Source organism: Alosa sapidissima, chromosome 9 (assembly GCF_018492685.1).
Source record: "Alosa sapidissima isolate fAloSap1 chromosome 9, fAloSap1.pri, whole genome shotgun sequence".
Taxonomy (NCBI): domain Eukaryota; kingdom Metazoa; phylum Chordata; class Actinopteri; order Clupeiformes; family Clupeidae; genus Alosa; species Alosa sapidissima.
This window is the reverse complement of record NC_055965.1, coordinates 18,243,635-18,259,216: the sequence shown is the minus strand read 5'-3', so window position 1 is coordinate 18,259,216 and position 15,582 is coordinate 18,243,635. Positions and strand designations below refer to the sequence as shown.

General features: G+C 39.9%; 1 protein-coding gene across 4 annotated transcripts; it reads left to right on the top strand.

Moving 5' to 3' along the window:
* Window positions 1-286: 286 nt before the first annotated feature.
* Window positions 287-11,055, top strand: LOC121718575 (sialoadhesin-like). Of its 4 annotated transcripts, none has more exons than XM_042103618.1 (12): window positions 287-430; window positions 6,765-6,831; window positions 7,071-7,415; window positions 7,532-7,777; window positions 7,940-8,278; window positions 8,376-8,630; window positions 8,708-8,977; window positions 9,119-9,391; window positions 9,753-9,858; window positions 9,970-10,036; window positions 10,624-10,705; window positions 10,810-11,055. In XM_042103618.1, the coding sequence occupies exons 2-11, from the start codon at window positions 6,777-6,779 to the stop codon at window positions 10,687-10,689; spliced, it is 2,022 nt and encodes a 673-aa protein (XP_041959552.1). In that variant the 5' UTR covers window positions 287-430; window positions 6,765-6,776; the 3' UTR covers window positions 10,690-10,705; window positions 10,810-11,055. The 4 variants fall into 4 exon arrangements, with proteins under 4 accessions (XP_041959552.1, XP_041959555.1, XP_041959554.1 ...); XM_042103621.1 differs by having other exon boundaries at window positions 293-430; window positions 9,119-9,331; window positions 9,792-9,858; XM_042103620.1 differs by having other exon boundaries at window positions 293-430; window positions 9,119-9,331.
* Window positions 11,056-15,582: the final 4,527 nt, after the last annotated feature.

Here is a 15,582-nt window from a genome sequence, read left to right as displayed (position 1 = left end):
ATGTCCAAAAGCATTTGCAATTTGTTCAGAGGAAGGAGAAATTGCTAGTATGATGTGCACAAATGACTAAATGTTGTGGAGGTTGAACTAATAGTTATGAGAATTTTCATTCTGATCTGAAAAAAGCACCAAAGTGACTGAGAAAAACTGTAACAGGAAAGATTTGAACAGTAGAGGGATATTGGTACAGACCATCACCCCTCAAAAATGGTTTAACCCAAGTCTTGATTGGGTAATTGGCTGGCCTATTTAAGGCCGGCTCATTTCATGTTGAGGAGAAGACTAAATAAAGGAGTCCTGTGAGGTGACAAGTCTAGTGTGACAAGTCTAGGACAACAAGTCTAGGACAACAAGTCTAGGACAGTGCATTTGGGATTCGACTACTTGTTGTGAGGTTGTGCAAGATTTTTACTCAGTCATCAGACTTCAGGTAGGTTAACAAGTGTATTTATTTTAAATTACAGTACGTCTTGTCCAGCTGAGCTAAAGAGGAGCATCATCGTGCCAGGCTACTCTGCTGACGCAGATCTGACTTATTTTTCTTGCCCTGAGTGTAGGGATGGGCAGAACGAGGCTTTGTGAAACAACGAAACGTTCAAAGCAATTGTGCCGGAATTGTGTCGAGGCTTCGAAACAATCCGACACACGTAACTCCATGGTGACATCTAGTGGCCAGTTTTGCTAACATCACATTTTGACCGTGACGCACAACTGCTTCAGACGACGAATATAAATGGCCAACATGGAATGCAAGATTACGTCCACAGCCACGTGGTTCAGTGGTTAAAACACTTGCTTTCGGCCAGAGCGACTCCCTGCTGGTGCTTAAAGTTCAGACTAGTATATGCCTTCCGTAACTAGAAAATGTTTATATCTGCCAGTTACAGATGTTTATCCTTTGGAATATGCTGGAGAGGAAAAATGCTACAATGGTTTTAAAATGTAGGCTATGCTTATGGCCCAGGTTTTTTTTTTGGAACATGTTGTAGGGAAATAAAGGATGCATGAATGAAGCAGGTTAGACTAATCAGGTTCAACTATCTATCTAAACTATCGCTCACTGTCGGTCTCTAGCCTGTTCATTAATCTATATCATTAACCTATCAATCACAAGAATGCACTATCAATCGCTATATGTCGCTATATCTCTCAATCTCTCCTCAAAAAGGGAGATTTCCCGGGTTTCTCACACAAAATACGGAAAATGTCAACATTCGTCCCCATTAACGTTGGAAGGGTTGGAGCAACAAAGTAGCCTACTTTATTCACGACTAACAGCCTATATTAATTTGGTCAACTTTATCCAGCCCTAAAAAAGCTAAATTTACCTTTGGTTTACTTGTAGTTTACCGTGTAGCCTAAACGGTGTGCATGCTTAACATAGTAAAGCATTGTGCTTCATTCATCCACACATCCAGCTCCTAACGTTTTGATAAATATTTCTACCAGTTGACCTTGTTCCTGCCCATCTCTAGCTTGCTGTCTCCATCCTTTCTGTTTTTGTTTGCAAAAAAATATATAGTATTTATTGGTAACCAGCAACAAGTGCAATTTGTTAATCGCTGTCATGCTCTCCTGCGCAAACAAAATGTGTTACGTTCCAAGTAGCAGTGCATAATTCTGCTTCATAAAGTTGAACAAATACATTTGGTTATTTCATATTAAATAGCCAGTTTATGGTCTACAGTGTGAAGTTGGTAAGTTATGGTAGGCCAACTTGGAGTGAATATACAAACAGGGGAAATTCTTTGTCTACTCGTTGCTGAGTAGTCTGATGGGGTACGCACGTAGACATACGGCCGAACACTGCAAGCGTCAATGAATCGTGCTCTCACGACAACCACGTCGTTAACTTTAAATTGGTTAACATCACTCTAAGTTCGCATTCAAGCAAGCAAAACGATGATTTGAATACATCTCTTTCACTGGAAGGGCAAGGGGGTAACAACAGGACAACAGACAGGCCAGATGGCAAGACTAATGTTATGAGAGTATTACAGTAATATGGGATATTATACGGGAAAATATTAAAATGGCAAGACAGCGGGGGAAAAGTTAAAATATGTGAAACCCGGAAAAAGTTGGCATGTTAGGTATTTTTCGGTCTCTGTGATCATTTGTGAAATTGTGCAAACAGCCTTTTCAAGTCATTTGAGAAGGAAGGAGTGGTAGCATGCAAGCTCCCAAATTGACTCGTCTGAGAAATTGAGTTTTGGACAATGTTCAGCTTCGGCAGCTTTACAATGACTGAGGAAGCCTAGAGACAATCCATAGCAACTAGTTCATGTGTTGAATTTGTTATTACCCAGTGTGCTTTGTTGAATGGTCTCAATGTTTTATTGTTTTATTTCATGTCAATACTTACTAGAGGAGTAACTTATTTCAAGTAGGCTAATGCAGTTGCAGGAAGTGTGCATTTAGTTTCCATGCTTATTGTGTTTCCACAAAAATGTTTGAGTAAATCTACTGAAATGGCCACCATCTTGGTGAAGTGTGATGTGTAAGATCAGAAAGCAGAGGTTGATTTTCGAACGGTAATAAGTCAATGTTTTTTCAAAAAAGAAGTAGTGTAATTCATTGTTAGCTGGCTTGCCTGCTTGTGTAATGATACCGTTGATTTAGAATGTGACAGCATATCTTTAATCTTTAATAAAAGATGATACATGTATCTCCTGTCTTAGTTTCTCTTCATTGGCAGCTAGGCCTGTCAAACTCGATTCCTTTTAAGGATCCGGGTTATTCTGAGTCACTCACTAAACTGATCCGGGTTGAACGAGTCACTTGAGTCACTTGAGTCAGTATTGCTAAATCGCAAAGAAATTCAGTCCTACGTTCAAGCAGTGCAGTGGGGTGCTTCATTTCGTTAAGTGCCTTCTCATGTTGGATGTGGATCCTCCATGATTTGAAACCAGGTTTTTGAAGTACTTGCATTTAGCCTAAGAGTTTTGGTCTCCTGGTCAAAGTGCATCCACACATTGTTCATGTGTGCCTATATTATAATAATTAATTATTTGTTGTTGTTTTGTTAACAATAGAAAATTTGCCTAGGTCTAATGCTACTCTGCTACAATGTTTATTACCACTACTATATACTAATAGTAGGCTACTAGGAATCTATTCCATTAGGTATTATAGGCAGCTAATAGGCCTACTAGGCAACTAATATTATTAGCCTATTAATCATAGCTGTGTGTGTGTGTGTGTGTGTGTGTGTGTGTGTGTGTGTCTGTCATGTTAGGTAGCCTAATATTATATCATATATAATATAAAATAGCCTAATATAATAGCATCAAAATCTCCACCCACTCACGGGAAAGAAAGCAGTTTGAGCCAGACTGTTTATTTATTGTCTTAACCTAGCCTAAGCAATTGACTTTCAATGTAGACATAGAAACAGGAACGTAGAAATGCCCTGCAGTGACTAAATTGTTGTTGTTGTTGTTGTTGTTGTTGTTATTATTTATTATTATTATTATTATTATTATTACTACTACTACTATTCTCATTAGGCCTATTATTATTATCACCTTGACACGAGTAGAAACTAGGCTACTTGCTCGTCTACAGATCCACTCATGACAATGTAGCCGGCTGATTCGACTGACTCGCACTCATAACAACATAATGTAACCGGTCCGCCCGCGGCTGATCCAAATGACCCAGGTAGGCTAGCCTACTCAAGCAACTCCATACAGAGCTTGCAATGTTTCGGACATTGCTGTCTTCGCGACCTTATTGCATTTTAAAGTAGGCTATGCGTGCAGAATATATGTTATTTCAGAAGTGAAAGCATGGCTTTTGTTGTGGATTTTCTTTTAACCTTGACGAGGAGTTACTCGTTCCTCTAAAGATCCACTCATGACAACGTAGCCGGCTGACTCGCACTCATAACAACGTAACCGGCCCGCCCTGCTGATCCAACTGACCCGGCTAGCCTGAGCAGCTCCATACAGAGCTTGCAATGTTTCGGACTGTCTTCGCGACCTAATTGCATTTTAAAGTAGGCTATGCCTACGTGTAGAACATTGTATGCTATTTCAGAAGTGAAAGAATGGCTTTTGTTGTGGATTTGCTTTTCACCTTGACGAGGAGTTACTCGCTCGTCTACAGATCCACTCATGACAACGTAGCCGGCTGATTCGGCTGACTCGCACTCATAACAACGTAACCGGCCCGCCCTGCTGATCCAACTGACCCGGCTAGCCTGAGCAGCTCCATATAGAGCTTGCAATGTTTCGGACTGTCTTCGCGACCTAATTGCATTTAACAGTAGGCCTAGGCTATGCCTACGTGTAGAACATTGTATGTTATTTCAGAAGTGAAAGAATGGCTTTTGTTGTGGATTTGCTTTTCACCTTGACGAGGAGTTACTCGCTCGTCTACTGATCCACTCATGACAACGTAGCCAGCTGATTCGGCTGACTCGCACTCATAACGTAACCGCCCGGCCCAGCGATCCGACTAACCCGAGTATACAAAGCAGCTCCATTAAGAGCATGCAATGTTTCGGACTGTCTGCGCGACCTAATTGCATTTTAATATGCTACATCTATACACCAAATCTAAAGTATGCCTAGGCTACATGCAGAACATTGAATGTTATTTAAGAGGTAAAGAATGGCTTTTGTTGTGGAATTGCTTTTCACTTTGAGGAGGAGCTACTCGCTCGTCTACAGCCACTCATGACAACGTAGCCGTAGCCGACTCGTACTCAATGTAGACTAACCGGCCGGCTGATCCGACTAACCCGGCTCTGCGGGAAGTTAACCAGTTATCTCAGACTGCCTGCTCACTCAGTCGCTTGAGTTGATTTGTGGAGTTGTGGTTATCCTACTTACGAAATTGTTACATTTTTGGCAGCTATGATGGCTAGTAGGCTAGCTAATTGCAAGAGGTTTGTGTGTGGCGCTGTTTATCGTTTTAGATTGAATTGTAGTAGGACTCAACTGATCCGAGTTAATGATACTAGAGACTCGCGACTCATGGGTTAATTTAAAGATACGGGTGAAAGATCCGAGTGAAAGATCCGAGTGAATCACGACTCAAACAGGCGTATTGGCAGCCAGAATTAAATTCAAATCCCCTATATGACACTTAATAGATCACTGTGGTGGTTTCTCAATTATATTTGGTTTTGTTATTGTAATATAAAACACAATATTTTTAATTTATGATATTTGATATTATTATTGTTATTATTACTGTTATGCTTAATGTAACTAACTGTTCATTTTAACTATTAAGGTTTATATTTTTTAAGTTGCTTTGGACGAAAGTGTCTGCAAAATAATATAACTGTCTGTAACTATAACTATATGCTCTTGGCTATATGGTTCACAGTTTACAGAGTTATATGTAGTGTTTCTGCGTGTGTGTATGTGTGTGCGCTTGCATGCGTGCGTGAGTAAGTGTGTATATAATTATGACCGCCGCAAAGCGAAGCGGTCATATAGGTTTAGTCAGATTTGTTTTGTTTTGTCAACCCATCCCATTACCACTCATTTCATGTATAGCGCCACCAATAAAAATTAAAAAGCAAAACATTAGGTGTTGTAATCACAATATCTCTGGCTGACATGGTCAAAACTGCACGAAATTGAAAGTGTAGGATCGTTATGACACCCTCTGAATGCATGCCAAGTTTCATGGACATTCGTTCATGGGGGGCCATACAATACATTAATTTGTGTGTGTATATAAAAAAAAAAATACACACACACACGTTACATTTGATATTTGTTAACATTGTTAAATAATGGCGATTCACTAGTCCCCTACAGTATTTTGAAGGAAGGAACCAGTTCTGTATGCATTATTGTAACTGATGGGCTAGTTTATTGGTAAAGTAGTTGAATAGCACACTATACATGCACACATACATGCACAAACACGCACTCAAACACATAACCACACATACTCACACACATGCACCTACACACCCACACAAAAAAAAAAAAAAACTTACATGCAGGCACACACACTCAATAAACACACACAGAAGCGCACATATACACAAAAACAACCACACACTCAATTACAAACACATAAAGGGAACAAAGTAGGAAATTAACACAATTTGACAAACGTGACTTATTTTTGTGGAAAAAATGTGCTGGACTGGGCAGCGGTCATATTTTGTACCACTCTGCGGTACATCTAGTTTATTTCATGTTTGCGTCTGGGGCATATAATAAGTATTAGTCTTTATGGTTCTGCAAACTATGCTTAGAAAATAGCATTTCACTAGATATGAAACGTTTGTTTGAAATGGTCTTGGTTACCCTAATGTTAATGCATCTTAAGGCCGTTCTGTTTTACATAAGGGGAAGTAGTGGGTTGCCCCCTGCATCAGCATGTTTGTTTCTGCTCATGTTTGGTTCTGTCACCGCCGCATTCATAAGTTATTAGCAGCTTGACTGAAGGAAAGGTTGGCCAATAACAGATGTGTCAGTGAGAACTTGAGTACTTTTACAAATGGGACATTTTGGATCTTGTTTTGAACATCATGATTTGATATCTTACAAGCAGTAGTAAGGGATATTCTCATGGTCTTTACTTACCACTTTGTTTGCTGCCCAATATCTGTCCTGATTATTAATATAAAGTAGCCTACTGTGTGGTAACACTAACTTGTTAATGGTGAACATTTGCAAACAGATAATGTCTCTGCTGAATACAAAATTACTAGATTTTGGTTTTTGGCTCATCTAATATAAAATAATTGTCATTGTCTCCAAAGTGATAAGGCTTGTCTTTTTTAAAAGGTTGGTGCAGCCATGCAATTCACAAAAGGCCCTGTGATTCTCACTGCAGTCTTTTGCCTTTTATCAGGTAATCCTGCTCTATACTGTACTGTTTATCTCCTCATTAAATGTTGAAGCTGCATCTGGCCCTGTGTATCTAATGTGGTCATATATTCATATATAAGGTCATATCTACAGTGATACTGTCTATGTGGTTGTGAGCAGCTGTAACAAAGCTATAACTGCTGTCAAATCTGAATTAGGCAGATCTTCAGCTGTGGAAGGTCCAGTAACAGTAATGCGTTAACGTCTCTATCATGTGACTAGGTGTCTTTGGTCAGAGCTACAGAGTGACTAATCCCTCAACCAGCATCTGTGGTTTAAAGAAGTCATCTGTGGACATTCCCTGCACTTACTCATATCCAAGGAATCGAAAAATCATACAGGCATTCTGGCACATCAAAATGACTGGGACAAAAGACGCGGGTGACTTGAGTCTGGACACCAGATATCAGGGGCGTGTGGAATATCTTGGTGATAAAGTCAACAACTGCACCCTACGAGTCAAGGATCTGAGAGAAAGTGACACTGTGGAAAAATACAAATTCAGGTTCATAACTGATGACCCAAAAGGGAAATTAGCTGGATCTGAGGTCTCTCTGACACTTACAGGTTAGTATTATGAAAAATGGATTTTAAATTTCTAACTAAAAGGATTGTTTTTTCAGTAAAATAATAACTTAATTTTTTCTATATGACAATCATCACTTAAGTCTTTTTGCACACAGATCTTCATGTGAAAGTGAGCCCAAAATCAGTGAATAAGGGTGACAGAGTGACACTGACCTGCAGCACCACCTGCAGTCTGAGTAAAAACCCCACCTACATCTGGTACAGGGACTCACAGCCTCTGAGCAACTCGCACACAACCGGCAGCAACACCCTGTCCATACCCTCATTTAGAACAGAGGATGCTGGTGGTTATTACTCCTGTGCTGTAAGAGGACATGAGGCTCACCCATCACCATCTGTGTGTAAGTACAGATTAGTTTGGTTTTGTTCTTGCTCTATGAACATGGCTGCAGTCTTGCTGATAAAGATTAACACAAACTGTTGAGACTAATTTTAGGCAATTAATACCACTCTATGATTGGTTATGTACTTTGTGTTTGTGTGTGTGCGCGTCCATGTTTCAGGTATTTTGAGTGGTTGGAGTGTGACCTCCACTCCGCAGAGCATCTGTGCCTTGAAGGGCTCCTCAGTGGAACTCCACAGCTATTACACCTATCCTTGTGATCATGCAGTCACAAAGGCATACTGGATTACCATGTGGGGGAAAGCTAAAGAGAACCCACCGGACTTGAAACTGGAGGAACATTATCAAGGCCGAGCGATTTACACTGAAAATAATAAAAATAGCCAAACTCTGAGGATAGGAAACCTTAGCCTCGGTGACTCAAACAGTTATCAGTTCAGGTTTATAACTGATAAAGGAGGAAAATATTCTGGTTTAACTGTTGGGCTCACAGTAACAGGTATTATACATATTTCATAATGGCAATCCTCAAAAGTGTTTGAAATGTTAGTGGACACATGGACAAAATATGCTATTTATTTATAATGCTCTTTCAGAACTGCAACTGCTGGTTAATTCAGCAACAGTGAAGGAGGGAGACAGAGTAACACTGACCTGCAGCACCACCTGCAGTCTGAGTAACAACCCCACCTACATCTGGTACAGGAACTCGCAGCCTGTTAATAATCTACACAGAGCTGACAACAGGCTGGATATAGACTCTGTCAGCATTGAAGATGCAGGCAAATACTCATGTGCTGTTAAAGGACATGGGATTCACAGTTCACCTGAGTTGATTCTCAATGTCAGATGTAAGTATGTGAGTGGACATACTTACATGAAATCCATGGACTGTGAAAAACCTAAATGACAGAAATGTTTCTGACAGATACTCCAAGAAACACATTGGGATCAGTCCATCCTTCTGTTGAACCAGTGGAGGGCAGTTCAGTGACTCTGACCTGCAGCAGTGATGCCAACCGAACAGCACACACCTTCACCTGGTACAGGAAGCATAGGTCTGAATCCACATGGCTTGGACAAGGCTGGAGTTACAGCATCACTAACATCAGCACTAAACACAGTGGGCTTTACTACTGTAAGGGAGAGAACAAACATGGAGCCAGTGATTCAAGTGCTACATTTGTGGATGTCCATTGTGAGTACTGTTAGATGCTACTTCTGAAAACATTTATGACTTCATGTGGTAATTTAGAGTAACGTGCATGGGGTAAATAAGAACTGAGAAGGCTACTTTTATTGAGGGTTCATTGGCATCTATTTACTATCATATTCCTAGACTCCCCCAGGATGACCTCAGCATCACTCATCCCCTCTGGTGACCTTTATGAGGGCGACTCAGTGACTCTGACCTGCAGCAGTGATGCCAACCCACCAGTGCACACCTACACCTGGTATAGGAAGACTGGAGATGAAACAGTTCTTCAGGGCACAGGGAGGATGCCGAACCTCACATTTAACCTTGTCCCTGGTGTGGATGGACTTTATCACTGTAAGGCACAAAATAAGGTCGGCTTGAAGAACTCCACCGGAGTCAGGGTCTCCTTGCCAGGTCCAGAGCAGTTTCTTAATTGCACTTCAAAATTGATCTCAGAAGGGGGTGGCAACCAGTTTTTTTTTTTTTTTTTTTTTTTTTTTTTTTTTTTTTTTTTTTTTTTACTGGCTGCATTTCTTTGAATGTACTGTATTTTACTGGGGTGTACTGCTGCATTTCTGTGTCAAATTCTACTGCATCATGGTTCTGTGCTACTCGATTTGAGCTCCAGGAACATGTATTATCAAATAACCTTTGTATTAGAACTCTGATCTATAGGTCTGCATCCAAAGTCTGTCACTGCTGATGCATATTAATGTACTATGTGATACAACTGCTATTTACCTTTTTGCTGTTGTTGCTTTCTGTTTCTAAAAAGTCCCAAACAAACATTCCTCCTTATATCTTGTGGTTGGAGGTGTGATTGGAGGCATGCTGGCTGTTGTAGCTGGAGTTCTGACTGGAGTTGCTGTTCACAAGAGAGTGTGAGTTGTTCTTTATAGTGTAATTCTTTACAATATGTTAGTGTGTTAATTAGAGAATGAGCAGTGGGGATCGCAGTTAAGAGTGTTAAAATCACAAATCTCTCTCTGCAGAACTCAAACCAGAGAGATGAGTGGCACCAGCACTGCAGCAGTAAGAGACACCACCGCTGGTCCACAGGTATGAGGGGATGAATCTGTTATTGCCTTCATGTCCAAATTAACGGGGATGGACCATTTATACTGCAGGAAAGTCATTTAAATGATGTGAATGCATTTTCCACAATGAAACACAATTTGGTGATCATTTGTAGCCTGGGTGTTCCCATGCTGCCTTGCGCGCGATTTGATTCCCGCTGCTAAGGCAGCCTGGAAACTACCGCCCTAATTTTTGCCTCGGATAGGGAACAAATCACAGAACGGGGGAAAGCAAGACTATGATTAGCTATGCAGACTCATTTGATAGACATCCGTGGCACCCAATAAACGGATCTGGGCATTTTTTTCAAATACGAGAAAATGAACGTTTGGTTCCCAGACCACGTCTCATTGAGAAGTGGTGGCGCTAGCCTGGCTAGATCATTTGATTATTCTTTGTCAATGTTATTGACCTGCCAATCTGACCTTGACAAATAAACAGAAATCATTCAGATTCAGTGTGATTCAGTGGTGAAACACTTCCAGTGTTCAAACCAGTGTCCTATAAGTGTCCTATGTTTATTGTGTTTATTTATTATTTATCACACTATTTATTTGTATAATTTTTAGGCTGTCCAGCCTGGTCCTGCTGATGACCCATACACAGGTCTCAAACCTCACCACCAGATCCCCTAAATATGACACTCTGGACGTAAGACATTATAATACATGACTTAATCTATAAGTGTGTGTGCGTTTATGTAATCATAATTAGTGTTGATCATACAGTATGTCTGTCATGTGTTCTGCTCTCAGAATGTGAGGATCTAATGGTGCCATCTACACCCCCACAACTCCAATCCCCCCTGAAGCTTCAGACTATGAGAACCAAGGGAAGAGGCAGAGAGAGTAGAGAGATGCAATTCCCAGGTTCACCCAGCATGGGGTGCTGTAGGTGGAACGCTGAAAGCTTAAACCATTTGATGCGTTTGGTTCCGAAACGCTATATATCCATTTTTAAAAATATTAAAATGTTGTGTTTTTTTATTTTAATTTAATTGTGTAGGAAATATCAATCACATTGCAATTGTGGTGTTTTGATAAACTAATAACAATACCCAAAAATATTTTTACTGAAATGAATTCGAAAATAATGTAATGTAAGTAAATAAATAAATAAATAAATAAAATAAATAAATTAATTAACATGGTGGATATAGCATTTTGGAACCAAATTCTTTATCTCTTTCCCTTAAGTTATTTTCTATTTTTAAATGTATAATGCAGAAAGAACACATGATGGCTGGTCTTGCTTTGTGTTTTCTTGGTGTTTATTTGTATGATTTTATTGGCGTTGTTTATCTTTGATTTTATTATGTTCCATTTTGTGTGATTGTCTTGATAAAAATTGCATGGCTTTCTGTTTGCTCCCATACCAGATTTGCCTCATGTGTAAATATGCTAATAAGAAATAATCATTCACTATGCTTTTTTCAACAATGACCCTAAAGAATGTAATTTATTAACAGCAAAGCTAATTCATTTTAGTGTAGAAAATGTTATAAGACATTTGTTACCATATGTTTCCTGTTCACTAGCATCAGCTTGTGAAACTTATTATGAATCATAGTTACAGTATATTTGCTTTTTCATACATTGCACATTTGTAAGTTGAAGGCTTAATTCTATTGTTCTTGGTGATAAATCTATAGTAGTGTCTGTCAATACATGCAAACAATTTGTTACAAAACCTTCTGGGTTTGTTCGAAATGCTTCTGATTTATAATGCTAACTTATCAAATATCAATAAAAAGGCCTGGTGAACACAACCATTAAGATGACAGTGACCTCATTTGAATTCAAATTTCAAACATATTAAATCTCTGTGTGAACCTAAACATGTATTTAAACATACACAATGACTTTAGAAATGCAGACTTTTTACTTCTAATAGATTTTGGTTGTCCTTTTTGTTGTACGAATATGTATGAAAGGGGGAAAAAAAAATGCTGCCTTTCAAGATATCTAACAGGGGAGCGAGGCATCAATAGCCTAGAAATCTAGACGCGCCCCTAGCGGCAGCAAATTACATTTGCTGCCAGGGCTAGTCTAGCAACTCTCCGTTGGCTTGTGAGCTCCAGAAATCGAAACTTAATCAGGCCATTGAAATCATGTATAGAGTCATTTGGTGGGCTTAACATAATGATTGATGGCAGAGTTGCAACGGTTTGGCTTGAATTCCCTGCTACTTGAAAACAAATCCTATTGCGTGCAGAGGGAATTTGAAAGACAACTGATTATCCCGCCCCTCGGACTGAGCACTGCGAACGGTGAGTGCCCAGACCCTACATTTTAATGTGGGTCTGGCTCGCCAGGCTAAGGCATCAAGGCATGTCCCGATCAAATATTTCAGTGAAAATATTGCCTTCTAAGATACTTTCGTTTTGATGAATTTTGAAGGCAGCATGGATGTATCCTTCATGCTGCCTTCAATGTCCATTTAATTGTGAGCAGCTATTGCTGCAGTCAAACTTTACATTATTCTTCTTTCTGGTACCCTGACAACGGCGTTCTGTGTTGAAACAAAGCAGGCAGCTGCTTTCCGTTTTGTACAGACCCTTAGAGTGAGCAGCTGCATCAGCATCTTGACCTTTCTTTGGTTTCCTGTTTGGTTGTAGGCCATCGCCTGAAGTGTGAGGTTGCCACCCATTTAGATTAACATGCCCTGCACACAACTCTTTAAATATACACAGCAGGCCTGAACTGAGAGGAGAGTTATGATTACCTGTCCTGTAATCAAGACAAGAGAGACTGCCCTTTAAGAACCCATTTTTTAAAAATCCCAGCATCTCAGATCATTAGAGTTTTGAAAGATTATGTCCTAGGTCAGGAACTGTCAGTCTAAAGTGGTGCACATCAGACCATAAAGTGGTGCACATCAGACATTATGCAACATTTTTTTTGTCAAAGTTCACAAGCCCACAGCGCAAGAACTAAACCATGTAGGAGGCTCAAATTGTGCATGCTGGTACATAAATAGGAATAGTATGTAGCAAAATCGTCACGTTTGGTCTGGATAATCCTGCATGGTCATAGCTGTCCCTCAAAGTTGATACAAATTTTATTGGAGTTTTTGGCTGGGCTCTGTTTAAGCCTTCAGAAGACATATTTGTACTCAACATAGGCTCTTGATTTATTTTCCTTACTGAGATAAGTAGAAACACTCTCACAAAAAACAATGAACAGAAAATAAATCATTTCAGGGTCTGAACAGCAGACCTCACAAGTCTGAAAAATCATTTTGGTTCTCATTTTCAGAGCACCCAAACACCTTGTGGGAATATACAAAGATTTTTTAAATATTTTTTTCTTTATTCTCCATGATCTTTTCTTTTTAAAAACACTAATTTGACTTGTCTTATGCAAATCTTTCTTTTTCACTATCCACCCTGAACATGGGCAAAATGCACCATTGACATCAATATGTTTTGTATAGAGCTACCACAGGTTACTCTATACAACCACAGGTGGCAGTGTGGTGACTCTATATAAAACATATTGATGTCAATGGGGCATTTTGGACAAACACAATATGACAAAGAACAGAAAACATCCACACAGAACCATAATCTAGAGTAATTTTTGTCCCAAACACACAGAGCCATAATGTAGAGTAGTTTTAGTCCCAACTGATAGTATATTTTTACTACCATATTTCTCTTAAGACTCAGTCAGGACGATGGAAAATCAGGATCCAGGCTTTTATTCTTTTCAATGAGGGGCCAGTGCCCCTCAAGGGAGAGATGGCATGTTTGTGTCACCCCATCATGGGTTTCATCAGATTCTCTAACTATACAGAAACAAGTCTAACTTTATGTTACAAACAAAAGAAGGAGTGACCTCTAGGTCCAACCCAGTTTGAATATACAATAGAAAGGGAAGAGGTCAGATCATCCTTTGTCCTGGGATGTCTCTCAGAGGCCTATGTTTTCACATCTGGAGATAGGCTCCTATTGAATTCAAGGATACAAAGGCTACAAACTACAGACACAAGGGATACACAATCAAATCACAAATGACCATAAGAAACACACAGTATATGCATTTACAGAAGGATTCTGATTCACAACACTTTCAAGACAAGTCTAAATCTTATGCAAGTTATAGCATTAAAAGGAGAGGAGTTCTAATCTCAGAGACTCCTTCCTCCAAAGATGGTCGTTAATTAGGAGCACCCCAATCTACACCTGGCCAAATGTTGATGGCCATGGGGGGTGTGCTTCCACAGTGTATACAATAGAAAGTCACACCTGAGGATAACCCAAAAGGTCCCTAGACAGACCCTATTGAATCATTCAACAATAAACAAGGGATGCTTGCATAGGACAAGGACAGGAGAAATACAGTAGACATTTCCTACTTTGTTCCTGCTTAGCTTCAGTAATTCAGCAAAGTCAGGGTATCTGCTGGTCTGGCTGCTGGCTGGTGAAAGGCATATATGATTCTAACGGTCTCACTGAATTGCATTATGCACACTCAATTCTCACTGGTATCTGCTAGACAACAAGTACAAAAACATGATTAGTTCATAGATTTCACATGTAAAATACAACCCCACCCCCATCTTGCCTGTTCATAATTCTGAGAAATTGTTGAATTGTGTTCATGTGTGCGTGTACGTGTTTATGTGTGTGCGTGAGTGCGTGAGTGCGTGCGTGCGTGCATGTGCTTGTGGGTGTGCCTGTGTGTGTGCATGTACATGCATGCGTACATATATCTACTGTGTGTGTAGGTGTCATACGTATTATTACTGTGAATGTATGTGTGTGTTGTGCATATGGAATTGGTTAACATGACCCCTGAAGGCAAACATATGCAAAAAATTGGTCATCCTAGGCCCTACGGTTCTCAAGATATTCACAGAAAACTCTGTTGGTGTACAGTCACTAAATGTACACATAAATGAATTTATTGTATGACCGTGAACAAAAGTCCACGAAACTTGGCATGCATTCAGAGAGTGTCATAATGATCCTACACTTCCAATTTTGTGCAGTTTTGACCATGTCAGCCAGAGATATTGTGATTACAATACCTACAGGCCAGTTGGTGTACAGTAACATAAATTAATTTATTATATGGCCCCCCATGAACGGAATTCCATGAAACTTGGCGTGCATTCAGAGGGTGTCATAATGATCCTACACTTCCAATTTCGTGCAGTTTTGACCATGTTAGGTCACAGATACCAGCGATTACAACACCTCATTTTTACTTTTTCGTTTTTAACTAGGTGGCACTATACATGAAATGAGGTTATGGAATGGGTTGACATGGCCCCTTAAGATCAACATACAAAAAAAAGGTGATCCTCCTAAACCCTACGGTTCTCAAGATATTCACAGAAAACTGTATCCGCCCTACCCTCCTTTCGGGGGGTCCAGTCCAGCGGGCGGGCTACAGATCAAAACGAGAAACAATGGTTCCATGCTATCCTTGTGGGGCTATATGCCCACCAAGTTTCGTGCACCCCGGTCTTTCAGTGTCCCGGGAATCCTTGACGGAAAATTTGCTATGCGAAAAAGAATT

Coding starts and splice junctions, on each gene's coding strand:
- LOC121718575 (XM_042103618.1), top strand. CDS start 6,777: ATGCAATTCACAAAAGGCCCTGTGATTCTCACTGCAGTCTTTTGCCTT. Junction 7,778..7,939: donor TCACCCATCACCATCTGTGT/GTAAGTACAGAT, acceptor TCCATGTTTCAG/GTATTTTGAGTGGTTGGAGT. Junction 8,978..9,118: donor TACATTTGTGGATGTCCATT/GTGAGTACTGTT, acceptor TCATATTCCTAG/ACTCCCCCAGGATGACCTCA.